The sequence below is a fragment of the Megascapheus bottae genome, chromosome 17, assembly GCF_031878675.1.
Source record: "Megascapheus bottae isolate mThoBot1 chromosome 17, mThoBot2.hap1, whole genome shotgun sequence".
NCBI lineage: Eukaryota > Metazoa > Chordata > Mammalia > Rodentia > Geomyidae > Megascapheus > Megascapheus bottae.
In genome coordinates, this window is record NC_143525.1 from 32,172,539 (window position 1) to 32,198,226 (window position 25,688).

Here is a 25,688-nt window from a genome sequence, read left to right on the forward strand (position 1 = left end):
CTGGAGAAAGCACTGTGTTTGTGTTTGTTCTTTCTGTTCTGTGTCCCAGGGAAACCAGATGTCCCCTGGCCCTCTGGGAGTAGATGCTTTGCCACAGAAGTAGAGAAGGTTGGATGTCCATGCTTTAAAATAATCCTGAGAACATTTCAGTTGAATCTCCAGAAGCAAACACCTCCACAGCCAGCCCTGGGAGGAGAGATGGCAAAAGGTGCTGACAGCAGTTGGTATCAAAGATACAGAGGAGAGGAAAAGTCCTACTGTGTGCCCATAAGATGTGCCTTCTATCCAGGCCCATCAGGGCCAACAGGGCAGAAGGACAAGACACCTGGTGATGGAAGAGGCGGTCTGGTGGATTTCCAGCTCTGCTTCAAATAGTTCTTTCAGCATGGCCTGGGTCCTGGTGACAGCAAAGATTTGCCATGCCTGCGCAGTGGCAAATCCTAGCTACTCAAGAGGCTGAGATCTGAGGATTGTGGTTCAAAGCCAACCAGGGAAGGAAAGTCTGTGAGACTTTCACAATGCTGGAAATGGCTCAAAGTGGTAGAGCACTAACCTTGAGCAAAACAAGCACAAGGACAGCACCCAGACCCTGGGTTCAAGCTCCAAGACCCTGGTACCCCCCCCCCCCACTTCCCAGGATAGACTCCCTTTTCCTTTTCTCTCCATCAAGGCACTGTCCATACTAACTTGTCTCAACTTTTCAAACCAATCAAGTCTCACCTGGCTTAGTGGACATCTCCCTGGAACCTACTGTAAATCCAAAAGGCCTGAGGACAGGAAGTTGATTGATCCTGGGTTCTCTGCAGAAAGAAGGGGTAGGGGGAGCATTGCTTCAGAAGCACTTCCATCCTCCGCCCCCCAACCCTTCCCAACCACAGTGTGAGCAGTTGATGTGTGAAAACAGAGAAAGTTAAAGGCCGGTCATTCTGCCCCAGGCTGGTGGCTGAAAAGAAAGCTTTGGGGCTATGTGAGGCTCACCCCCTTCTTCTAAGATCTGCCCTTTAAGCTACAGAGAGATTTATTTTCACGACCTTTACAGATGCAGACTGCAAGCAGCAGGGAAGGGAGCCCATCAGTTCCGAAGCGGTTAATTTTACTGGCTCCTAAATTGATAAGCAGGGGGAGACGTCAGTCTGAAATGAACTCGCCTTGTTGGCCGGGGTTCTAAGACAGCGGAACTCAATCAGCAGCAGGCCGCACGGTTCAAGGCTGCAATTCATCCCGCCGGCGCCTCTGAAAAATGGGAGGTGACAGTTCATTTTGCCAGTGACAGTCTGTCGGTCTCGCTGGCTGCTTCTCCTGTCGATTGCCTAGCGGAGGTGAAGCGCAGCTCCTACACACCCGTGTTTGGTATTCCACTCAGCTGGGCAGGATAGTCCACGGACCCGAGGTGTGCCAATCTTACCACCTTACAGCTTGTCTGTTTAGCTTCTCCAAAAGCCTGAACTGTCCATGCATAGTGCTGGGCTCCAAAGTGCCATCTTCTCATCCTGAACTTTCCCTCCAACTTGCCTTTCCGGTGGCTTCCTTCTTTTTCTTGGGAAATCAGGCTACCCTGCCCAGGATGGACTGGCTTCCCGACAGAGGTCTGGGAGCCACAAGAGACAAATAGAAACTGTGCACATGACCAGGCCTGACTACAATCCAAGACCCTACCATGCATGGATCCTTAGCACCAATTCCTGCAAACTTCAGGAAACTGCAAAACAAGGTCAGAGAGAGGGGAAGGAGAAAAGGAGTTGACCTTGTGAATGTGAACACATGAACCCTGCCTGGCTCCTCCCCTACTGTCACTTTGTTCTCTGGAAAGGAATGGCACGTGTTTGGATTCACACTCATGGTTTTTCCTTGTGTCTTCCTTTCTTTCTTTTTTTTTTTTTTTCAATAGTCAGTGGTCGGGCTTAAACTCTGGGCCTGGGTGCTGTCCTGAGCTCTTCAGCTCAAGGCTACCACCTTAACCCTTGAGCCACAGCACCTCTTCCGGTTTTCTAGTGGTTAATTGGAGATAAGAGTCTCTCAGTCTTTAGTGCCCCGGTTAGCCCTGAACCTCGATCCTAAGATCTCAGCCTCCTGAGTAGCTAGGATTACAAGCATGAGCCACCATGCCCGGCTAATTGGGTATCATTTTTAATGGAATGGGATTATTTCTTAGAAAATAACACTGGAATTGTTAGGAAGGAGAATAAAAAAGAACTCGGTATCTACAGTTCACTTTCTAATGGTTCAAAATAAAAAGTGTTTTAAAACTATCGAGCAGACTTTTCTTTTTTTTTTTTTTTGCCAGTCCTGGGCTTGAGCTCAGGGCCTGAGCACTGTCCTTGGACTTTCTCAAGGCTAGACAGACTTTTCTTTTCAGCACTTTCTCAATGAGCATTTATTGAAGACCTTGTAGACTCAAGGCGTCCTGCTGGGGATTTAATAAGACAGGAAGAGGTGGAATCTTAGGAGCTTCTAGTTGTCTGGAGAAAACAGATGATAGGTAGACAATGGGCTGTGAGTTTTGACTGGCAGCTGCTAAAGGAGACAGGAAAGTAGGAGACGGAAACACAATCCAGCCTGGATAGCCAAGGCTTATTCTCAGAGGAAATAAACAAACATTTATTTATTTGATGTTTGCTTGTTTGCCAGTCCTAGGACTTGAACTCTGAGCCTACGCACTGACTCTGAGCTTCTTTTTGCTCAAGGCTAGCGCTCTACCACTTGAGCCGCTTGGCTTTTTCTGAGTAGATTGGTGATTAAGAGTGGGGGGGGGGGAGGGAAATGGGGACCAAGACATGAGAAAGGGTATCAATAAAGTAAAAAAAAAGAGTCTCACAGACTTTCCTTCCCGGGCTGGCTTTGAACCACAATCCTCAGATGGCAGCCTTCTGAGAAGCTGGGATTATAGGCATGCCACTGGTGCTAGGTTATCCTGTACATTTTACACCAACAATATAATTCTAGATATAGTAGAGTCCCAGGTAGGTGAGAGCGAAGGCTCTGGTGAGTGCAATGGAGATCTAAATCTTGAATCTAACTGTAACTGATCCACTTTTAGTAGAAATTATAATCTATGAGGTTTAGGAATTTCCTTTCTCCCTGGTTGTACCTGCTTGGTTTAGAAAGGGGTGGGTTTTTGTTTGTTAGGTGGTAGTGGGGATTGAACTCAGGTCCTCTTTCTTGCTAGTTGTCTGTTATTTCAGCCATACCTTCCTGTTTTGTTCTATGTCACCAGTCTTATGATTGCAAGCTGACTCCAGTTGGGCTCATGAGAGCCAGTTTATGGCCTAGGAAACTTGGATTCAATAGTTGGCTTTAAGGCCCCATAACAATCCTGCCCTCCTATGTTTAGTGATTCAACTCTTCCCTGGAACATTGCTGACAATTTCCAGTTTTGCTTATGGCAATTTGATTTGGTTGCTGTATCTTCCAATCAAGAGTCTTGGTGACTATCAGGAACTCTTAAAGAAGCCAGGTTGCTGGAATGTCAGTGAGAGTATCAAGACAAAAGAGAATCACCCAAGTAAAGATGAAGCCTGCAGATGGGCCAGACTCAAGGACAAAATGTGTGTGGATTCAAGGATAGATGCAGCTATACTTGAATCTTTCTGGCCAGCTTCTGGGGCACCAGATTGCCTCCATCACAGAGTGGTAAACAAAGCCATGCCTCGTGGGCAGCTCGGCAACAGCAGATCATTTGAGAGAGTCCGGAGAGCACATGACCCGATAGGTGGGTGGGCAGGGTCGGAAGAACAGATCAAATCTGTGAACTAGCCCTGGAACTCTCAGAAACACATGAAGAGGACTGACATCATTGTATTTGGCAGATGGGGTTAGTCAGTCCAGTGGGCGTTAGGGGAAATGGTTAAGGTGAGACAAAGAGGACCACAATACAGCTTTTATTTATGTTTGTTCTGCTTCTGGGACTTGAGCTTCGGGCCTCTAAGCTTTCTGTGAGAGAGAGCTAGGCTGCGTCCCTATTGTTTTGGCATCATCTTGCTTCCTCTAAGCTTTTTTATTCAAGGGTGGTGCTCTTCCATTTGACCCACGGCTTCATTTCTGGCTTTTAGGTGGCTAATTGGAGATATGAGTCTCATGGACTTTCTTGCTTCGGCTGATTTCAAATCAGGGTCCTAAGACCTCAGCCTGCTGAGTACCTAGGATTACAGGCATGAGTCACAGCACCTGGCTCACATGACAACTTTTGCCAGCCCAAAGAGAAGCCACTGAGGAAGCCCAGGTCTGAGGTCAGAAGTGATTAAGGTTGGCCAAAGACAAAGATTCCAGAAGAAAAAAGTGAGAGGTCCCAGGGATTTCCTTTAAAATCCCTCTTGTTTTTCTTCCTTTCTTGGTACCCAGTTTGTTTCTCTTTCTTTCTTTCTTTCATTGATTTTAATATTTGCCCAGGCTTGAACTCTCCTGGGCAATGCCCAGAGTCCCAGACATTTCCTGTCTTTGTGTTCTGTATGGGCTCCTCAGGACAGCTGCTAATCTGCTAAACTGATGAGGACTAGTGGGATAAGGAATGTGAATGTAGCAACACATTAGACCTGCAGGTAATTCGTGTCTTAATTTATTTATGAATTCTTACCACCTGACACCATGCCTGGCACCTTGCAGACATTCCGTTACTGTCTGCTGAAGTGAAGTAGATGAATGAGGCTCATTCTCACTCAGGCTTTTGGAAACAATGCCTTAAAATTAAGAACTCCCAGGATAAGAATGTCAAGCATTATGGCACACTAGAAGAGGGGGGGAATGAGGGGAGATGCTTTTTGACCTTCATCAAAAGGACAACGGGCCATCTTGGCTCCATAGAGATAAACTGTGGTCTGTAAACTCACGATCCATCTGAATCACCAATTGAGCATTTACTTCGTTTTTGCTGGGGACAGTACTGAGAACTGAACCCATGGGCCTTGTGCTTTCTAGGCAAGCAGTCTTTCACATCTGAGAGTCTCCATTTGTCACTAAACATGGAGCCCTCTCATTCTAAAGTATTAAATAGGTACATATTTTTGTTTCTAAAGAATATTGATTTTGCTATCTGACATGAAGATATTAGCAATACAGTATTTATAGGTCATGTGCTTTGGTCAAATCACAGAAATGTACATTTTCAAGAAGTTACCTGAGTGTGAACATTTTGAGATATCATATTGCCTCTGAGTGTTTGTGCCTTAGTGCATTTAACATACTATTGGCTCAATAAATGTTGGAAGAATAAAGGAAGCTTTGGAATTCCTGATCCCCTTTGTGACTAACCTTTTGGATTAACAAAAATCATAAGGAACAGATATTTTTTATTTTGTTTCCTTTTGTTGGTAGATCTTGGTGCTTGAACTCAGGGTGTGGGTTCTACTGGGCTGCAACTGCACTTTGGGCTTTTTGGTGTTTGATTGTAGATAAGAGACTCCTAGATTTTACTGCTAAGAACTTTGATCCTCAAATCTCAGCCTCCTGAGTAGCTAGGATTACAGATGTGATGCGAGCCACCAACACTTGGCTTGTTTTCCATTTTTCTTTCCCACTTTTATTTTTCTTGCAAGAATTAGTGGGTTATGGGCCGGGAGTTTGGCCTAGTGGTTAAAGTGCTTGCCTAGCATGCACGAAGACCCGGGTTCGATTCCTCGGTACCACATACATAGAAAAAAGCCGGAAGTGGTGCTGAGGCTCAAGTGGTAGAGCTCTAACCTTGAGAAAGTCCAAGAACAGTGCTCAGGCCCTGAGCTCAAGCCCAGGACTGGCAAAAAAAAAAAAAATTAGTGGGTCACCAGAGGACTAATCTTATAATTTTGATTACAGATAACAGAACTAACTTGCTTCAAGTTATTTGATTAGCTGGTGTATTAACATCTGAGACAGACACAAATGAAACACAATGAGTTGCCTCTTCTTCCTTCTTCCTTTTTTTTGCGGGGAGGGTGGCGATGATTGTGGGGCTTGAACTCAAGTCCTGGGCACAGTCTCGAGCTTTTTCTGCTCAAGACTAGCATTCTATCGCTTTGAGCTACACCACCACTTTTGGCTTTTCTGGTGGCTAACTGGACATAAGAATCTCACACACTTTTCTGCCTGGGCTACTTTTGGACCACAGCCCTCATATCTCAGCCTCCTGAGTAGCTAGGATTACAGGTGTGAGTCACCAATGTCCAGCTCTCTTCTTCCTGTACAGTTTCTAGCCAGCAGTTTTGGGGGGTTGGGCCCTTAGTGCTTGCTATACCGATGACGCTGAGCTGGTGATGTAGCATTATCAGTGCCACTTATGAGATGTGCATTATCCCAGTGCTTATAAGGGATCCTGGAAGAGCTTGGGCTGTTTCTGCTTTTAAAGTTTGTGGAATCCTGCCATAGTGAAGCTAGAAGGAGCCTTATTTCCTCATAGTTAAGAGACTCAGTCCTTTACTAAAAAGGAAAGACAATCAAATCACCTGTCCTAGATGCTTGGTTAGTCAGCAACCAGAAGAGGTAATGTCAGATTGGATGTTCTCTTGAGGTTCCTATAAACTCTATTATTCTTTCATTTCATGATTCTATGTTGGATATCCACCAATAAAACCTCGGAACAATCAGGCTCACCCTCTCCTCAATGGCATAGAAGAAAGGGTTGCATAGGAAGAATTGTATGGGAGCCCACAGTCCTGTTACTTAACTCTTTTCTTTTCTTTCACCTTCCTACCTTTGGCATTAGCTGCCGTAGAAAGTGGTAAAGCTATTATATTTAGATTCAGCCAAATAATCACTTCCTGATCCTAATGTTCAACAACCACTTTTGCATACTCGCAAATTCTATATTTCAGTTTGGGGTTCAAAAGCACCAAAGAGGGAGTTTAGTATTCAGCTGGGCAGGCAGGGGCCCGATGCCCGTATCCTTTGTTATTTGCTCTCACCCAGGCCCGTCGTTTCTGCAGGGTGGGCTTCGGCTTTCGCCCTCTTGGATAGAAGGTCTATTCTAAAGTCGCATTCAGTTCGGAATCTCTGCGATGGTTTGCTGAGACTCCGAAAGGGGAATCTTCTAGACCAGCTTCCTTTGGGTAAGAACAATGCATTATCCAGCCCTGTGAACGGCTTCATGCACAAATCTTGTTCTTCACAATGCTGTACAGAAGCAGCGACAGACACAGAGAAGCAGGCAAAGGGCGTCTGCCAGCATTTCATGCAAATCAAAGATGGCATCCGAGGATGACAGCCTGGAAGTTGCGGAGGAGCCATCTGCAGGGATGGATGGGAGCTACAGCCAGCGGCTGCCCTGGTCTTTATAGTTCCCATTTGTGTAGGGCAACACGGCCATTGTGTCAGCTTAGAGTCAATAGAGACTTGGATTTGTTGAGTCCTGGGTTCATTTCCCAATCAGAATGGTCGAGAATGATCTCATGGCTGGCCCACACTCTCCACTGGCCTAGCACCCCCCTCCCCACCAACTCTTCAACTAAGCATTTTGAGGAGCATTCTTTCTTCTGGGACTTTGGAAACCGTTAGCTCTGTCCGGTATTTTTCTCCCTGGGGTGAAGGTGTCGCAATTGGATGGTTAGATGACCTGTGCAAAGCCACACAATGGGTGGCAGAGCAGAGATGAAAATCTCTGGCCAATCCTGAGGACTCCAGCAGGAGCGGCAGGTATGGATAAGGACTATGGGTTCCAATCCCCAGTGACCTTTTTACCTCCTGGAGCTGCTTAGACAGCAGCTTGGGTCACGGATGCTGCTGTGTGCAGTGCCACCCTGTACAGATAACAGGTTGTCTGTCAAGGTACGAAACCTATGTATGGCCTGGACCACAGAGCTTCCACTGCAGAAGAAATTAAACCTGTCTCACACACCAATCCCAGAGCTCTGATTACATTTACAGAGGTCATGGCCTGCCTTCTATCACCATGGAAACCTCTCAGGCTGCCAGGGTGTTGTCTGTGTGTGTGGTTGATATTTAAAGGCAACATCTGGCAATTGCTCTCCTCTGGGTCTTGGTGCTTCATCCAAGAGATAAGAGGAAAGGGGAAGAAATGAAGAAAAAAGGGGCCACCTGTCTATATCAAGAAGGAGTGTGTGTGTGTGTGTGTGTGTGTATGTGTGTGTGCGATTCCTGGGGCTTGAACTCAGGGCTGAGGCACTGATACTACCAGCTTTGTTTGATACTTAATTGGAGATGAGTCTTACAGATTTTCCTGTCTAGCCTGGCCTCAGACTTTGATCCTCAACTCTCAGCCTACTGAGTAGCTAGGATTAGAGCCATGGGCCTTTAGCACTTGGCAGGTCTTTTTAATAAAAATTGTGTGTTTGTGTGTGTGTGCACGCATGCGCGCGTGCGTGCGTGTGTGCTGAGGCTTGAACTCACGACCCCTCACTTTCACTTGGCTGTTTCTATTCACTGTTGGTGTTCTACCACTTGAACTACCCCTTCACTTTTGGCTTTTTGGTGGTTCATTGGAGGTAAGAGTGTCATAGACTTTCCTGCCTGGGTTGGCTTCAACCCAGGATCTGAGCTTCTTGAGCAGCTAGGATTATAGGTGTGATCCACCAGTGTCAAGCATCAGGCAGGTCTTTTTCGTAGAGTGAGAATTGCAAGAAGGAGGAGCAGTCTGGGTGGAAATGCTGGCACATGAAGGGCACCGTGAAGGATCCTAACTTTGCCAGAATGTCTTCTCACAGGCACATGAGTCCTCATGCTGAGTGGAGTGGTATTTTCTCTGATTCCTTCTCCATGGCGTGAACAAATCAGAGAGGCCAGAGGGAGCTGGGGAAGCTCCCTTTGCTTGAATGCCCTTGGTAGCTTCTCGTTTGCACATCTGGTAGCTGTGAATTGTGCTGAGAACAATGCTATGGATGAAGGGTCCTTCTTTCTTCCAAAGCCCCCCACAGCACTGTCCTGGAAAAAGCTACCAAGGGAGTGACTAATCAGGACGGGAGATGTTGGAAGAGGTAAATAATACCTGATTCAAAAGAACACACATACTGACTCAACTCATGACCACAAATTCTTTTTTTTTCCTTCCTTTAGTCTCAAGACAATGATTTCCACGCCATTGAATGGAGTGTAGATAACACTGGCACCTTAATAGGCTGGGAGCAGAGGCTGTTTGGAGGAGATTTTAAGCACTATGCACAGAAAATGAACACAAATATTCTGCAATAAGCCTCTTCCAACTTGTCACGAAGTGGCCAGCCTCAACGATGGGAAGCGACAGGCTTTGATGGGAATATTGAGCTCTGAGAAAGGAAATTTGGCATCTAAAGTCTCATGATTTGGAATATCATGTATTGTGTTGTTGCTGTAAATGCTAAGAAGTATAGCAACCTTCCCCAAGGTACTTTTCCATAGGGATGTATACTCAGTACTGAAGCTTCTCAATGTTTTTCAAGGTGGTATCTTATTTCTAGTTATCTGTCTGTCTGTTTTTCTGTCAGTCTGTGTGTGTAAGCTGGTACTGGGGCTTGAACTTAGGGTATGGGAATTGGCCCTTAGCTTTTCTGCTCAAGGCTACTATTCTACCACTTGAGCCATGCCTCCATTTCTGAGTTTTTGTCAGTTAAATGGAGATAAGAATCTCACAGACTTTCTTGTCCAGGCTGGCTTTGAACCACAATCCTCAGATCTCAGCCTCCCGAATAGCTAGGATTACAGGTTTGAGCCACTGGTACCCAACTTTCCTCTCTTCTTTCTCCAGGACTTATTCTTTCTCTATCACACTCTCCTCCCACCTTCCAGTCCCTACTGTTTTGTAGAGTTTAGCTCTGCTGGCATCTCTCAAGACTAAAGAAGCTACTGACTTCTGGGAATGCAATCCTGTTTCTGATTGGTTCTTTCCAGAGTCTATATTTAGTGGAAACTTAATTCCTACTATTGTAAATAAAGAAGTGTTAATTTTGGACTCCTTCCAGATCTGTGATTTGTGGTCTGGAGAAGACTGAACATATTTTAGAATAGATAGGGCTAGGAAGAAATCCTTGGAGGTTTGAGCAGGGAAAATCTGGTGAGGCCAGTTTGTTAAAGCCCAATGCCAAGGAGATAGGCCACTCTTTCTTTCTCTCTAAAGTCCAATTAGATTCCCTGTAACAACTCTCTCTGTCTCTCTGTCTCTGTCTCTGTCTCTCTTGTTTCTTTCTCTGTGTCTCTTATTTTTTATTGTAATCAAGCCTGGCCACAGTAAACTTGGACAATTTCTGCCAAAGCAATGGTAAGTGTTCAGAGGATATATTCAGGCTTTCTTTGCTCTTCTCACTTATCCTTCTGTCTGCCTGTCTGTCTGCCTGTCTGTCTCTCTAAGCAAACACCCTCTGTGGGTCTGACTGTACCTACTGCAGAAAATCAAGTCTATAATGACAAAACCTAATAGTAGTCATGATGAGAATTTTGAAACAGTGACTGGTTAAAGAATCTAGTTAATTTTTTAATTGACTGTAATACTTTAGGATACGAATTAAGATTGAAACCATTATCAGCTCTGTATCCAAGGTGGCTTACCTCTTTGAGAAACAAACATTAGACAGTAAAAAATAGCATTGGAGTTAAAAGGTGTTCATTTAAAGGACTTTGACACTTAGGAGCCTGAGATTTGAGGGTCATAGTTCAAAGCTAGCCCAGGCAGAAAAGCCTGAGAGTGTTAGCTTTAACTAACCAGCAAAAGCCAGTGGTAGAGGTGTGACTGAAGAGGTAGAGTGCTAGCTTTAAAAGCTAGAAAAAAGCTAAAGAACAGCCACCAGGTCCTCAGTTCAAGCCACAGTACACACACACACACACACACACACACACACACACACACACACACATACACACACACACACACACACACACACACACACACACACACATATTAGGAAGGAAACAAACCAAATAGGCACTGATTTTGAGAGCAAGTAAAGACTATATTTCAAGGACCTAAAGGTTATTCTCAAGAACAATCATTAGGGCAAAGTGACCTTCACCCATTGTATTACAAGGAAATAAGCAGTCCTGGCTGTTTTTAATTGAACTCCAGACAGTGCTTCTGTTTGTATTCGTGAATGTGGTGGTTCTGGTCAGATTATCCCACTTCCTCCTAGTGTGGGAATGCAGCCTTCCAGTTGGAACTCATGACAGCACCTGTGCAGTGCAGGCCAGAGCTCCTTCTGGATTCTACATGAATGTCCTTCCTTCCACCTTGACTCCCCTTGCTTCAGTCCTGAATTCTCAGAGCTATGTGATAAAGTGATGGAGAAGAAAGGGAAGAGAGAGAGGAAGGGGATTTAAGAAGCTTAAACTGTTTGTGGTTGTGGAGATTAAACCTGGGTCTTACACATACACAAGGTAACTAGCTGAACTACCATTCAGCTATACCCTAGTCCAGCTTAAATTCAGAGGCCTGAGCCCTGTGTAGGAGCTTTCTTTTTCTTTTCTTTTTTTTTTCTCCCTCTTTAAGGCTAGTGCTTTATGGCTTAACCCACAGCTCTATTTCCAAGTTTTTGGTGGTTAATTGGAGAGAAGAGTCTCATGAATTGTCCAGCCTGGGCTGGCATTGACCTGGAATCTTTAGATCTCAGTCTCTCGAATAGCTAGGATTACAGATGTGAGCCATCATGTTGGCAAACTTTGTTTTATTTTATTTTATTTTTTTAAAAAAACCCTCTTTCTAAATAACAGAATTTTTTTTTTCAAAACCCAATTCAGCTTCAGAAAATTGCTCTTCTTCTATTGTTTTCTTTTCATCGCCTTAAACCCACCCACCCCAAGGAAATGGTTACATCTTCATCTAGTTTTCCAAAGTTATCATGTTTGCCAATATGCAGCCTGCAAAATTGGCCTCAGCCCCATCTGCTTCTCATGCAAATGAAGCAGTAGACTGCCTGCACATCTCACTCAGAAAGCCCTGTCTCATCTGGCTGCGGCTGACGGCTCTGAATCCCCTTTCTTCCCCCTACAGATTCCCAGGAGGGCCAATCAAAGACAGAAAATGTCAGAGTCAGCAACCTATTTGGTCTTTGGGGTCTCTGCTAGGCTCATCAGGGCCCAAGCAGAGGAAGATGCCTAATGTAGTCTCAGGGATAGGTAAAGAAGATAGCAAAGGGGGTGAGGGAATTAGGGGGAGCTGGATAAATAATAGTGCAGGAGAAAGATAAGATAAAGAACAAAGACTGAGAGGTTATTACTTAGATAGAGGACAAGCAAGGGTCAGCTCCACACAGCTGCACCAGCAGAGCTGTCCTGCTTATGAATTGTTCAGCTCTATAAGGGGACTGGACGGGCTCCAGGACCTAATGTGGGCATTAGGTCCTGTTTAGGGGGCCTTGAGGCAAAGATCTTTATCTTGATCCCCTTGAAGATTCTTAATTAATTAGTCTCTTCTTTTGGTGCCCTGGTATTTGGGTTTAGTATCCTTGCGCTTTTTCACTTAAGGCTGGCACTCTACCACTAGAGCCACACTTCGGATTTGGAGATTTTGCTGGTTAATTGGCTTTCCATCCCTTGAATGGCTTTGAAAGGAGATTCATAGGTCTCAGCCTTCTGAGATGCTAGCATTACAGATGTGAGCTACTGGAGCCCAGCAAATAATGTTTTATTTTAATTGTCTTTCATTTTTGTTCTGAGCCTGTATCTCACTGAGAACCCATGGCTGGGCATATTCTCCTATTCACCATGAGAACCTTCTTATGCTATGGTGTGCTGAGAATCTAGAAGTGTGAGCTGAAGATGCACATGTGTGGGTATGTGTCAGTCAGAGCCAGTGTCTAGCAGGTTCACAGAAACTCTAATTTAGAGCCATGGAGATGATATGCCCATGTTAGCATCTGTGTCTGTCTTCTCTGCCTGCAAGGCCACATGAAGCTTGATTTCCGGAGCCTCACAAAGCACATGGTGAGACCCATTCTTGGCACGCACTGGATGCCTCATCTCTCCTTTCCTTTAATGAACTGTGCAGCTCTCGTCCTCATTAGGCTCCAACATCATCAATAAATGAGTCAATAAAGCCAGCTGATGGGGTTGGGACCGAGAGGCTGCGAGACAGGGACAGCACATCCGTGGGGTAGACATCAGCTGGGCTTAGGTGTCATGGCGAAGATGCAGGGATCAATAATGGAGCTTGTCCTGCACAGCCTTCTCTCCAAATGCACTAAGCCTGTGGTGGAGCAGTGCCAGGCAGCTCCTGCTTTGCTTGCAATTGTTCCCACCCCATGCCATTCTGGGTGCCAGCTGCTTTTGTTTCTTCCTGATTGAACCCTGTGGACACTCCATGGATGCCTATTTAGCGAGTACCCCCTACCACTGGCATGAGACATCCAGACAGCATCTCTGAGCAGCCCAGAGGCTGACATGGACCCATTTTTTCTGCCTCTCCCATCTGCTGACAGTGTGCCAGAGGTCCCAGCAGACAAGATGGTGTCTTCTCTGTGTGTTTTGCTGCTGGACTCCATTCTTGGCAGTTCTGCCTCTCTCTAGATGCTCTTATCTTCTCTAATTACAAGGAATTTCTGATTAATTTTGTGGCCTCTGCTCCCAAGGATCTCTTCTTGGTAGGGACCTTATATTTTAACCTTGTCATTCTTTTGTTGTTTGCTTTGTAAAGTGTGGCAGTTCCGAAGGAAATGCTATCTTGCTGGAATTGGGGCTAAGGTGAGGAGAGGGGGGAGGAGGGGGGGAAGATGGGAAGAGGAGGGAGGCAGACGGACCTGGAATTTGCGTATCCTGCTCCACCCCCCTGCACATGGGCAGAGACAGCTGGCTGCTTTCTTCCATGACAGCCACATGGTATCCAGACACACAGAGCAAAGCCCTGGGCAGGGGCTCATCTGCTGCCAACGTCTCCAGATCTCTTTGATATTTCTGACAGAGCAGTAAAGGACTCTTGACTATCACTTTTTTTTTTTTTTGCCTTGTTTCTCTCTACCTCCTCTAAGACTCCTCAGTTTGGTTTCCATGGCTACCCCCAATCAGATTTGGCTTCCTTCGAAATTGGATTTCAAAGAAGGACAAGGCTTCAAAGGAATTTGTCCATTTAACAGAATGTCATTAGGAGTGAGGCTGCCTGCTGAAGCAGGGTCGGCAGATGATTAAGGAGGGGCTGCGCTCGTGTGTGGAGCCTTGATGCAACATGACAATACCGTATTGGAATCTGCCACTCACCGGCACACGCTACAGGACTTACACCTCCCTCTACCCTCTCATCTCAGAGAGTCATAAGGGGAAGAATGGGTGGAGAAAAGCTACCCTGTGGTTTCTGATGTCTCCTGAGTAAGAGCAAGCCATGTCAGACAGTGAAGCCTGGAGAATTTGCCCTTATGAGCTCTTAGGCTAAATGAGCATGAGATACAATATGAGTTTGTTTCCTGCCCTCCCACCTCCCCCCACGCTCCTGGGGTTTTCAACTCAAGGCCTGGATGCTGTCTCTCTGAGCTTCTTTGGTTCAAGGCCTTTTCTGTTTATGTGGTACTGAGAAATTGGACCCAGGGCTTCATGCATGCTGGGGAAACACTGGACTACTATGCCACCTTCCGAGCCTATGATACAATATCTTTTTTTTTATTAAATAATTTTTTTTTGCCAGTCCTGGGCTTGAGCTTAGGGCCTGAGCACTGTCCTTGGACTTTCTCAAGGCTAGAGCTCTACCACTTGAGCCTCAGCACCACTTCCGGCTTTTTTCTATGTATGTGGTACCGAAGAATCGAACCCAGGTCTTTGTGCATGCTAGGCAAGCACTTTAACCACTTGGCCAAACTCCCGGCCCCTATTAAATAATTTTTTATTGTGATTAATAGAAGGGTTACATTATATTCACCAGATAGAAGGTGCATAACTTCACAAACATTGATACCCTTTCTCATGACATGGTCCCCATTTCCCTCCCACCCTCCCCCCACTTATCTGATTTCCCCCCTTCCCTATCCAATTTCAAATAACCAATTAAGCACATATAAAATAGATATGATACAATATCTTAAAGAAGAGTGTGGACTTAGCTGGGCGTGGTGGCTCACTTCTGTAATCCTAGCTACTCAGGAGGCTGAGATCTGAGTATCCAGGTTTAAAGCCAGCTCGGGCATTAAAGTCCATGAGATTCATATCTCTAATTAACCATTACAAAACTGGAAGTGGCACTGTGGCTCAAGGGATAGGGTGGTAGCCTTGAGTTGAAAAGCTCAGGGACAGTGCCCAGATCCAGAGTTTAAGCCCCACAACTGAAAGAATGTAGGTTATTACTTTTTTTCATTGCCAAAAGGAAAAGCAAAGTGGGTGACATACAGGGAAGACTTTCTATTGTTGATTTTTCTTTCATTCTTTAACAATAATTTGAGATCTACAATACCCTCATTTGGTTTTAAATACATGTGATAACTGCTGTGCACTGATAGCTCAGGCCTATCATCCTAACTACTCACGAGGCTGAGATTTGGAAGATGGAAGTTTGAAACCAGCCCATGAAGCTTCATGAGACTCAATCTCCAAAATAAAAGCAGAGAGCTGGGCTGGAGGCATGCTTACGTGGTAGAGATCCAGTTGAGCTCCTGAGTTCAAACCCTTGCACTAGCAAAGAAAAACAAAAAGGTTCAAGGATAAACCAGCCAGAATATTTAAGAGACTCCATCTTCAAATGAACTAGCAAAAACCAAGGAGGGAGGTGTCACTTACATAGTAGAGTGACAGCTGAGTAACACAAGGTCTTGAATTCAAATCTCTAGGATCATCAAAGGCAGGACTATCTTCCTAAAACATTCTGTAAATCAGACTATAAAGCCACCTTTGTTTGTTTTGGTTTTGTTGAAAGGAAAAAAAATGATAGAAGTGATGAGAAAAATGAAAAGGTGACATATTATACAGGTACCTAAGTAAGGCCATTCCCCACCTTAAAAATTGTGATGTTGGTAGGTGTGGTAGTTGCAATTGCAGTTACCTGGGAGGGAAAGGCAGGAGGATTCTGAATCTGAGGCTAGCCCAGGCCACAACAACGAGACCCTACCTCAAACATAAAACACAAGCAAAAAGTGTGTGTGTGTGTGTGTGTGTGTGTGTGTGTGTGTGTGTGAGACTATCCCCAACAAACAAGAAATGCCAAAGGCTCACCAGTCCCCACTGAACTGACTTCCAAGTCCCCGTTCTGATGTCAAGTCTCTTCATAACAGATGGGAAATTGATCTCAACAATCGTCTTTTTTCCGATATGAAGAGTGTGACCAGCTGCTTCTGAAGCTGGAAAGCACTCCACATCTTTGCTCACTCTGGACCTTCTACCTTGGCAAGTCCTGGCAGCCATTCAAAATCTGGTGTGGTATTTGGTGCCCTAGTCAAGTACCACACACACTTTTTTTTGGTTCATCGATACTCCTGGGTATTCATGTTCTTTTTGTATTCATCTTCCTGCTTTATCACCCACTACTTTCTTTCCCATTGCCCTTTTGTACTCTTTTTTCTTTTCTTCTTCTTCTTTTTCCAATCCTGGGCTCGAACACAGGGCCTAGGCACTGTCCCTGAGCTTCTTTCGCTGAAGGCTAGCATTCTACCACTTGAGCCACAGCCCCACTTCTGGCTTTTTCTGCGGATGTGGTACTGAGGAGTCCAACTCAAGGCTTCATGCATGCTAGGCACTCGACCACATTCCCAGCCCCTGGACTTCTTTCTTTTGTGGCATAAATCGATTTTGAGGTAGCAGTAAGAAGGAACAGAGGGGTTCTGTGAAGCTTCCCCCAAGTTCTGGCCGTGGAGGGAACCTCTTCAATGAATGGAACATGGAAGCCAAGCTTTGAATGGAGAGGCTCAGAGGGACGCGCCATTGGCCTTGCATGCTGGCTTGCTTCCTGTGCCCCAGTTTTTTTTCCATCTTGGGGTCCCCCAGCTGGAGTGCAGCCAGCACCTGCGCCCGCACCCCCCCCCCCCCCCCGCCTCCCGCCCACTCGCTGCGCGCGCGGCTTCCTGAGCGCAGCCCGCGGCCCCGCCCCGCTGCTGCGCCCCAACCAGGGACCCAGAGACACCGGTGCCCCCTCGGTCCCCGCAGGCCCAGGCCCCTCTCCCGCCGGCCCCATGCAGGCCGTCGCCCTCCCAGACGAGATCCGTTGGCTCCTGGAAGGTAAATGCCCCGGGCCCAGCTCCAGGTTCCCCCACCTTGACCCGGGCCAGGAAAAGCCATCAAGGCATAGCGGGGCAGCCCCACGGCTCGGCGCACCCCCTTCCAGAACCTGGACGCCTCTAGAGTCTGGAGCGCGCAACCCCCTTCCTGGGTCCAGGTCACAACCTTGAGTTCCACACTTCCTTTTTTCCTCTAGGTGTCTCCACCCCCTCCAGGCCACCGCCCAGGCTTCTAAGGGCCTGCAGCCCCTTCTTGGCCCTCCCCAGCACCATATCACTTCATCCTGTCCCTGTGTCTCCAGGACTTCCTTGACCCTCTCCCTCCTTGCCAGGACTCCTCCGATCTCCCCCCTCCTCCTCAGGATTCCCCTGACCTCCCCCCCCCCCCGCCCCCCTCCCCGCCAACCTTATCAGATTTTCTCCTTCCTGCCAGAGGTCCCTGGCAGAAGCTCTGAAGGAGACTGGGAAGGGATTTAGGGGTCCTGTGGGCCAAGCTGAAATCCCAGGCTGCCTTTTGTTGTTGTTGTAGGACTTGAACTCAGGGCCTAGATGCTGTCCCTGAGCTTTCTTACTCAAGGCTGGTGCTCTACTGATTTGAGCCACAGTTCCACCTCTGCATTTTTTTTTTAAAGTTGGTTAATTGGAGGGAAGAGCCTCACCACCTTTCCCTGCCCAGGCTGGTGATTTCAGAAAGAAGTACAGGCGAGAACCACCAGTGCCCAGCTCTCAGGCTTCCTTTTACCAGCCTGCAGACTTCTAGAGCTGCCATTATCCAGGCTAAAGAGCTTTCCTTCCCTTCCCTTCCCTCCCCTCACTCCCCTCCACTCCTCTCTCTCCCTTCTGCTCCCCTCTTCTTTTTTTCTCCCTCCTCCCCTCCCAGTCCCATCTCTCAGCTTTCTCACTCACAAGTTGGCACCCTTCCACTTGAGCCAATCCTCTAGCTTGGCTTTTTTTGAACATGAAGCCTCTTAAACTTTTCTGCTTTAATTGCCTTGGAACCTCTACCTTCTAGACTCAGTCTCCTCCTTCGAACTACAACACTTCATTGGTCCTTTAAGAGTTCAGGCTTCCCTCTAATACTCCACTGTGCACCTCCCCTCCAGCCTCACAGTTGGCTTGGCTCACACAGGGAGAGCATTTTTACTTGCTTTCCGTAACTCACCTTGTGGAGAGGACAGAAGCCTCGACTCGGCTGGTTGCCTAAGGATCCCAGGAGGAAACTGTTCAGAACTAAGGCTTTTGGCCTCCCAGTGACAGGTTTGACACATATTTAACAGATGGCCTGCTTTGGGTAGGTCATATCTTTGGCAAGCTGTATTGTTTTCTTCAGTTTCCCTCCATTTAATTGGTTTTATATCTCCATTACCTTGTTATCTTCGTATAAATGGCTCCTAATCAAATTTTTGGCAAATCCTCTTGGATTCTGTGTGCAGCACCATTTCCATTCTGGCTTGCTTCTGTCAACGAGGCATTTCTTTGGAGGTGAAGTTTCCAAAGTTCATTTTGCTTATGACCCCAGTAAGACTGAACTTCAGGGCTGAGGCACGCCATAGGGCACGAGTATCATGTAGGCCTCTATGGGGAAACCAGACAACCCTGTTGCTGCTTGTGCAAGAGACTTGCAAAGGAAAAAGTGTTGTTGTTGTGTTCTTTGGTTTCTAAGTGCTTGGAAGATATAAAGTAGTACTTTTTTGGGGGGGTCTATCATTGGATGAGAGGAACCCTCATTTACAATCCTGTTACGCCATATTGTGGCTTTGTGTTCAGCCTTGGCAGAAAATTCCCTTTTTATTCTCAAATGCTTGCAATGAAATCCACTCCACCATTTTTTTGATGTGCATTTCTTTATTGTTCAAAACTGACACTTCGGTAAACAACTCATTTCTGTACCTGCCACCTTTCTTTAGCTTAGATTATTTTCTTGTTAGCTGACTTTTTTAAATTGAAATCTTCAGATCTCCTTCTAAAGCAGAATCTGTGTCTGCTGACAGATAGAACAGGGTATGAATGGAGATTAATTGCATGTCACACACTTTGAGATCGAACTTGCTGTGTCTTAACAATCTCCGTTGGCACCCAGGTCTTTTGAATAGAGGGAGGAGTCTGTGGTGAAATTTTAAGGTGCTTCATGTGTTACATGTATTTCTTTATGTTTGTTGTCTTTTGAAGTTTGCAATTATAGGTCTGATTCTGAAGTCAACCAACGATTCTATTGATAAATAGTTGAAGAGTATGTTGTTGAGAGGTCTGTATAATAATGCAGCATACTGATCATAGATTTTATTCACTTTAATTTTTTATCTTTTTGTTTTCTTGTCCCAGTACTTGGGCTTGAACTCAGGGCCTGGGTGCTTAGCTCTTTTGCTCAAGGTTGGTTCTCTACTCCTTGAGCCACAGCTTCACTTCTGGCTTTGGGCTGGTTAACTGGAAATAAAAGACTCATAGATTTTCCTTCCCAGTCTGGTGTCAAACCTTGATCTTCAGATCTCAGCCTCTTGAGTAGCTAGGATTACAGCCATGAGCCTCCAGCTTAATTTTTACTTTTTGATGGGACACAGTCTTTGGGAGTAGTCAAGCTGAATTAGTCATTGTGATGCAAATGATTTGTGGATTTTAGAAACCCAAATGGCCATCAATTTGTCATCTGTTGCTGTTTACTTGTCTCCCCACCACACACTTTTTAAGGTTAACTGTTGACAGTTAAGAGGTTCTGATCTCCACACATCATCCCATGGGAGAGAGCCCTAGGACAGAAGAGCTGTGACACTCCTGTGGTCACATGACCAGCCATGGGGATGAAATTCCCACGATGAATTACTACTTTCATAAGCCAAGGCCTAAACATTTACCCAGTGATTTAATGTCAGCCATCTCTGCCATAATTTAAGCTCATATTTATTTATGACCATATAAGCATAGATGACAGGAGCAAGTTTTTTTTTGACATAATGTGTCAGTCCCACATTTATGTTTATTTTAAAAACTGACAAACAAAAGCCTGTACAGAAAATATACCAAATCAATGATCACTTTCCAACAGCAATCTTCAGAGACATTATCGCTTAGGACGTCCTCTTCCTCTGCCATGGCCTTGTCCTCTCCCTCGGCCTTGGCCTCTTCCTGCAACAGCTTCTCTTTTCTTAGATTTCACCTTTGGTTCAACATCCACAAGTAGTGTATCCAGAGGTAAACTGTCTGGTAGAATAAAATATCGAATGTTATTTCCTCGAATACTCAATGTTTCCAAGTGTACAGGTTCTCTGTGCGTCAGGGTCATTTTCACAGCTTTAAGGTGTGTGTTCAAGCTGACCTACACCTGTAATTGTTCCATGGACCTGTGTCCCATTCTTCAATTCAATTGAGTTTCATGACTCAACTTCATCAAAATCTTACGAGCTTCATCCTAGCCGCACCATCACCGCTTTGGTCCAGTTGTATAGAAAAATCTAACAATCTCATGTGTATGCTTTTTAAGAATAAAGTATGTGAAACATCAGGAAAGGTCTCTACCACAATCTGGCATAATGAAAAAAAGGACTAGCCATTTTGAGAATCTGAAATTAATTTTCTTTCAATATAAACAATTTTTTGCCAGTCCTGAACCTTGAAATCAGGTCATGGGCACTATCCTTGGACACTAATGCTAATGCTCTGCCACTTGAGCTACTGCATCACTTCTGGCTTTTTCTGAATATGTAGTACCAAGGAATCGAACCTAGGGCTTCGTGCATGCTAGGCAAACACTCTACCACTAGGCTATGCTCCCAGCCCTCAATATACACATTTTGAACATCTGAAAGTGTCTTCTTTGACACAGAAATCCCACTTCTAAAAGTCTGTTACATACATTAAAGGACCGGAAATATTTTCACAAATTTCCAGGAGTTGGAAAAGGCAGTGATGATTGAATAAATGATGACACACCGATTCTATTGGTGTCTATTAAAAAGAACAACCTGGCACTGTCTCATCTACCTACTATCTGGTTATCATCGGTCGTATCTACTTACCTATTATCCATCAATGCACCAGTCATCTATCGTACCTACCTACCTACCTACCTGTCTTATATCTATCTGCCCATCTAGATTAGCTTGGGAAGTGTTCATGGCAGTGTGTGTGTGTGTGTGTGTGTGTGTGTGTGTGTGTGTGTGTGTGTGTGTCTACACCCTAGTCCCAGGGCTTGACCTCAAGAACTGTGTGCTATCTGTGAGCTTTTTTTGCTCAAGATTAGCACTTTAGCACTTGAGCTACAGAGCCACTTCTGGCTTTTTGCTAGTGAGTTGGAGTAAAAGTCTTACTTTCTAGCCTAGACTGGCTTCAAACCATAATCATCAGCTCTCGGTCTCCTGAGTAGCTAGGATTACAGGGTTGAGCCACCCCGGTGCCTAACTTCTTGGCCTGTTTTTAAGATCAAAAAGGCAAAATTCATACTAGTGTCTACTATGCTTATTTTGTTCCAAAATCAAAGCACAGCCCCACAGTCCCATATGCTAAGTACAGTTGCACGAGTCCAGGAAGAAGTCAGAGCACATGGATAGCTGTTAATATTGCTTTTTTTGGGAAGAAAGCAAGATTTTTTTTCCTAAGGAAAGAATGATAATTAATTTTTATTGCACACATCATTGTGTTATTTGAATTGTGACACCATGAAATTACTTCTCAAATCAAAAAAAAACAACCTATAAAGTTATTTAAAAGAAAATTGAAAGGACAAACAAAAGACAAATACAAAGCTCAGAGACATAAACGTAGTATTGAGCTATTAACTATGATTGTGATTTTGGTAGAACTCTAGAGATGTAGGAAATAGGGAAAGTAAGAAAGGAAATGAAAGAGGAGGGAAGGAATAAAGGAAAGAAAGAAGGAAAGATCGAAAGAGAATGCAAGCAGGCAAGCAAGCAAGACAGGAGAGGAAGAAAGAACAGGAAGGGGGCCAGCAACATGCCATAGTGGCAGGGTGCTTGCCTAGCATGCATGAAGCCCTGGGTTCGATCCTTGGTACCACATACACAGAGAAAACTGAAAGTGTCTCTGTGGCTCAAGTGGCAGAGCACTAAACTTGAGCAACAAGTGTCCAAGGACAATGCCCAGGCCCTGAGTTCTAGTCTCAGAACTGGGGGGAAAAAAAAGGACGGGAGGGAGGGAGGGATGGTAGGAAAGAGGGATGGAAAGAAAAGGAAAATCATCTGTTGAATTTTTGGTGAATGAAACAGCAGTGAGAAGCTTCTGGAGTAACACAGAAACCGCATCTTCAGATAGACTAACAGACTGCCAAACTCTCCTATAGTCTAGTATCAGCAAGCAAGTGCCTTATAGATAAGTGAAACAAAGGAGTGTTCTGCGTTATTGAAAGAGGAGGAAATATCTGAGCGTGTTTTTAAGTAATCAGGCTCCTGTGAGGGAGTTATCTTTTTGTTTTTGTTTTGTGATAGCCACACTGAAAACAAAAGCAGAGCTGATGCTGGCACGTGGCTAATCTTTGCTCCACAGATACAAACATAATCAGTTCCTTCTTCCTGCTCTTTCTTTCCTCGTCTTTGAAGTTAGAAGCAAAGGAGGCATATATGAAGAAGATGGAAAAGAGAGTTCTTTAGTTCACAATGTGTCCTGGAATGCAGTGTGCTGTCTTGACCCTGATAATTGATAGATCCCATCTGCCTACCAAAGTCCTACTTTGAATATGGATTGAAGCCAAAACAGCATCAGTAACCTGCCTGCGTGTGATTGCGAGTATGGCGCAAACACTGGTCCCCAAATGCTTGTGCTTACTTATTTTTAAACTTCTTTGGAAAGAAGCACTCATTAATCACGTCCTGCTATGTTGTTCTCCAGATTCGTAATGGTGGACATAACCAACCATAAAATCCATTGCAATATAGTAAAATTCCAACTGGGAGGGCCTTGAAGGAGTGAATTTCTTTGGCTAGATAGCTTAGAGTTTCTTTAAATCCTAGAATGCTTCATTGTGAATATTTGTGATTAATTCTTTTTGGAAAGAAGCTCTTTCCTGAAGCATTTTAGCTTTGGGATCTCTCTGTCTCTGTCCCTGTCTCTCTCCCTCCCCCCCCTCTCTGTGTGTGGCACATGCATGCCAGTCCTGGAGCTTGGACTCAGGAACTGGGTGCTGTCTCTGAAGCTCAAGGCTCTACCACTTTGAGCCACAGATTCACTTCTGTTTGGTAGTTAACTGGAGATAAGAGTCTCAGGAACTTTCCTGCCTGGGTTGGCTTCAAGCGGAGATGGTGAGATCTCAGCTCTGAGTAGCTAGGATTACAGATGTGACCCGCTGGCACTGAGCATTGTTTCATTTTTGATACCGAGTCGTCTTTCAGATAGGTGAGACTGTTTGGTTGAAATTTGTTAACATATGACTGTAGTTCTGTTCCTTTTCTTATGTCCTAAACTGCTGAGCTGCATCACTGCTTAGATGCTTTAGTCTTTCGTGTTATACTGATCAGCTTCAATACGCACATACACCTGTGAGGCCACCGTGTCACATTCTGACCCCTGTCACAGTAGATTGGTGTCGCTCTTCTCAGCTTCCCAGTCAGCAGGCACTTTTGTGGATGGGCTTCCTCCTATTTTTTTTTTCTTTTACTACGTAGCATTTGGCTATGTGCATATTCCAGTTTGTTTCCCCATTTTTCTACTGAGAAATATTGAGTTGTTTGTAATCCAGGGCTCTTAGGAATGTGACGGCTATGTCCATTCTTTCATAACTCGCTTTGTGTGTGCGTCCACACTCGTTTCCCTTGGATAACTATCTACGAGTAGAATGACTGGGTCTTAGGGTTAACTTCAAAGTCATTTTCCAAAATGATGGTATCCATTTTATGCTCTTACTAGCCAATTGATCCATGTCCTTAATAACACTTGGCATTGCAATGTTTTGACCAAAATAGGGCACAGATATATTTTGTATTGAAGTAGAATATTGTATATTAGATGTTTTTACATGTATATCAGTTAAGCAATCTATTTACCCGTATATGCGTGCCTTTCACGATCAATTGAACTCTTCTCTGGATGAATGTTTATGTGCTGTATGTACATTTTTATTCTAGTTTCACAGTGCCATGGGAAGCATCTTCCTTTATGTCTCTTCCTGTAGCTATGCAAAGATTCCTCTAGATCCTCAAACTCTCAAATGAATGTGGCAAAGTGTTTATGCTTGATTTCAAAGTTAAGATAAACTTGCTGTGTTTTACTTTGGGAGTTTGTTTTTCAACTGTGTTATGAGTAGATACTTTCATTATTTCCTCTACAGGAGGCAGAAGGAGAATTAAAAATATAAACACCACATGGCTGTTGGGCCACAGGGCAGAAACAAAGAGCAGGTGGAAGGAAACCACCAGCTGATGGGCAGGCAGCTCCTCTGTTGCCTCTTGACATCTTCCTGCCAGTTCAAACAGGCTGAGTGTCAGCCTTATGAACAAGTTTTTACTGTTTAACACAAGGCTCAGGTGAATGCCTGAGAAAGGACAAGTCATTGCCAGGTCAAAAATTTAATATTGGGGCTGGGAATGTGGCTTAGGGGGAGAGGTTTGCCTAGCATGAAGCCCAGGGTTCGATCCCTCCGTACCACGTACACAGAAAAAGCTGGAAGGATGCTAGTCTTGAGCAAAAGAATCTCAGAGACAGTGCCCAGTCCCTGAGTTCAAGCCCCAGGACTGGGCTTAAATAAATATCTAAACAAAGAGGCTAGTACTCTGTTGCTTGAGCCACAGCTCCACTTCTGGCTTTTTGGTGATTAATTGGAGATATGAGTCTCATAGACTTTCCTGCCCAGAACTTCTATCCTCAGATTTCAGCCTCCTGAGTAGCTAGGATTATGGGTGTGGGCCCCCAGTGCCTGCTTAGCTTCACCCTTTGGCATATACTGTCGTGCCAGCACCATTTGTTGAGAAAATGATTCCTCTTCCATTGAATTATTTTAGTTCTTCTCCCCAGTTTTCTTTTTCCTTCCTTATTACTAGGGGTTGGCTCCAAAGGCCAGTTTGTTTGTTTCTTTGTTATGAAAGGCCATTGAATTTTGTTAAATGCTTTTCCTGTGGCTGTTGAGCTGATCATGCGGCTTTTGACCTTTCTTCTGTTAATATCACAGATTGCATTCATGGAGCTGCAAATGGTATTCATTTTTGCATTTTAATTTAACTTCCTATTCTGTGAGCTTTGGCAACGTACCCTTGAAGAGCACATTAAATGATGTTTGTAGTGGATATAATACAGGCCTTAGATGTTTGTGAAATGTTTGATTTCCAGAGCTTTACATCTCATTGAAAGTGCTATCGCGCTTCACTGCACCAGCACATAATAACTTCTACAGGACTCGAGGCATTCACACACAGTAAGACCAAAGGAGGAGAGTCTTAGAAAAGGAACAGAAAAGCACAACGCCTATCTGCACCTGATCGTACAAGAGTATGTGTATCTAAAGGAACTCCAGGTTTATTTCATTTCTGCTATTTTTCTTTTCTTTTCTTTTTGTTCTGTTGGTTCGTTTATATGTCTTTGGGAGTGTAAGGGGAGACTGGAAATGGAGGGACAAAGGGTGAAAAAATACAGAATTGGTACTCACTGGACACTATGTTAAAAATGAACTATTAACACTTGTGGGTGGGGGATGGGAGGGGAAAGCTGGGAGAGAGCCAGAGGTTACAGTGTCCATAAAGAAATGTACTT

At 44.9% G+C, this 25,688-nt stretch overlaps 1 protein-coding gene and 1 pseudogene across 1 annotated transcript in view; one reads left to right on the forward strand and one right to left on the reverse strand.

The window, feature by feature from the left end:
* The first annotated feature begins 16,894 nt into the window (after positions 1-16,894).
* The window catches only part of Skap1 (src kinase associated phosphoprotein 1), a 255,916-nt gene continuing 247,122 nt past the window's right edge, over positions 16,895-25,688 (forward strand). Inside the window, exon 1 of the mRNA XM_090350691.1 lies at positions 16,895-17,004. Coding sequence (XP_090206817.1) covers positions 16,959-17,004 — 46 coding nt within the window. The 5' untranslated portion in view covers positions 16,895-16,958. The remainder of the gene's footprint in view (positions 17,005-25,688) is intronic.
* Positions 20,059-20,385, reverse strand: LOC150051637 (small nuclear ribonucleoprotein Sm D1 pseudogene; annotated as a pseudogene).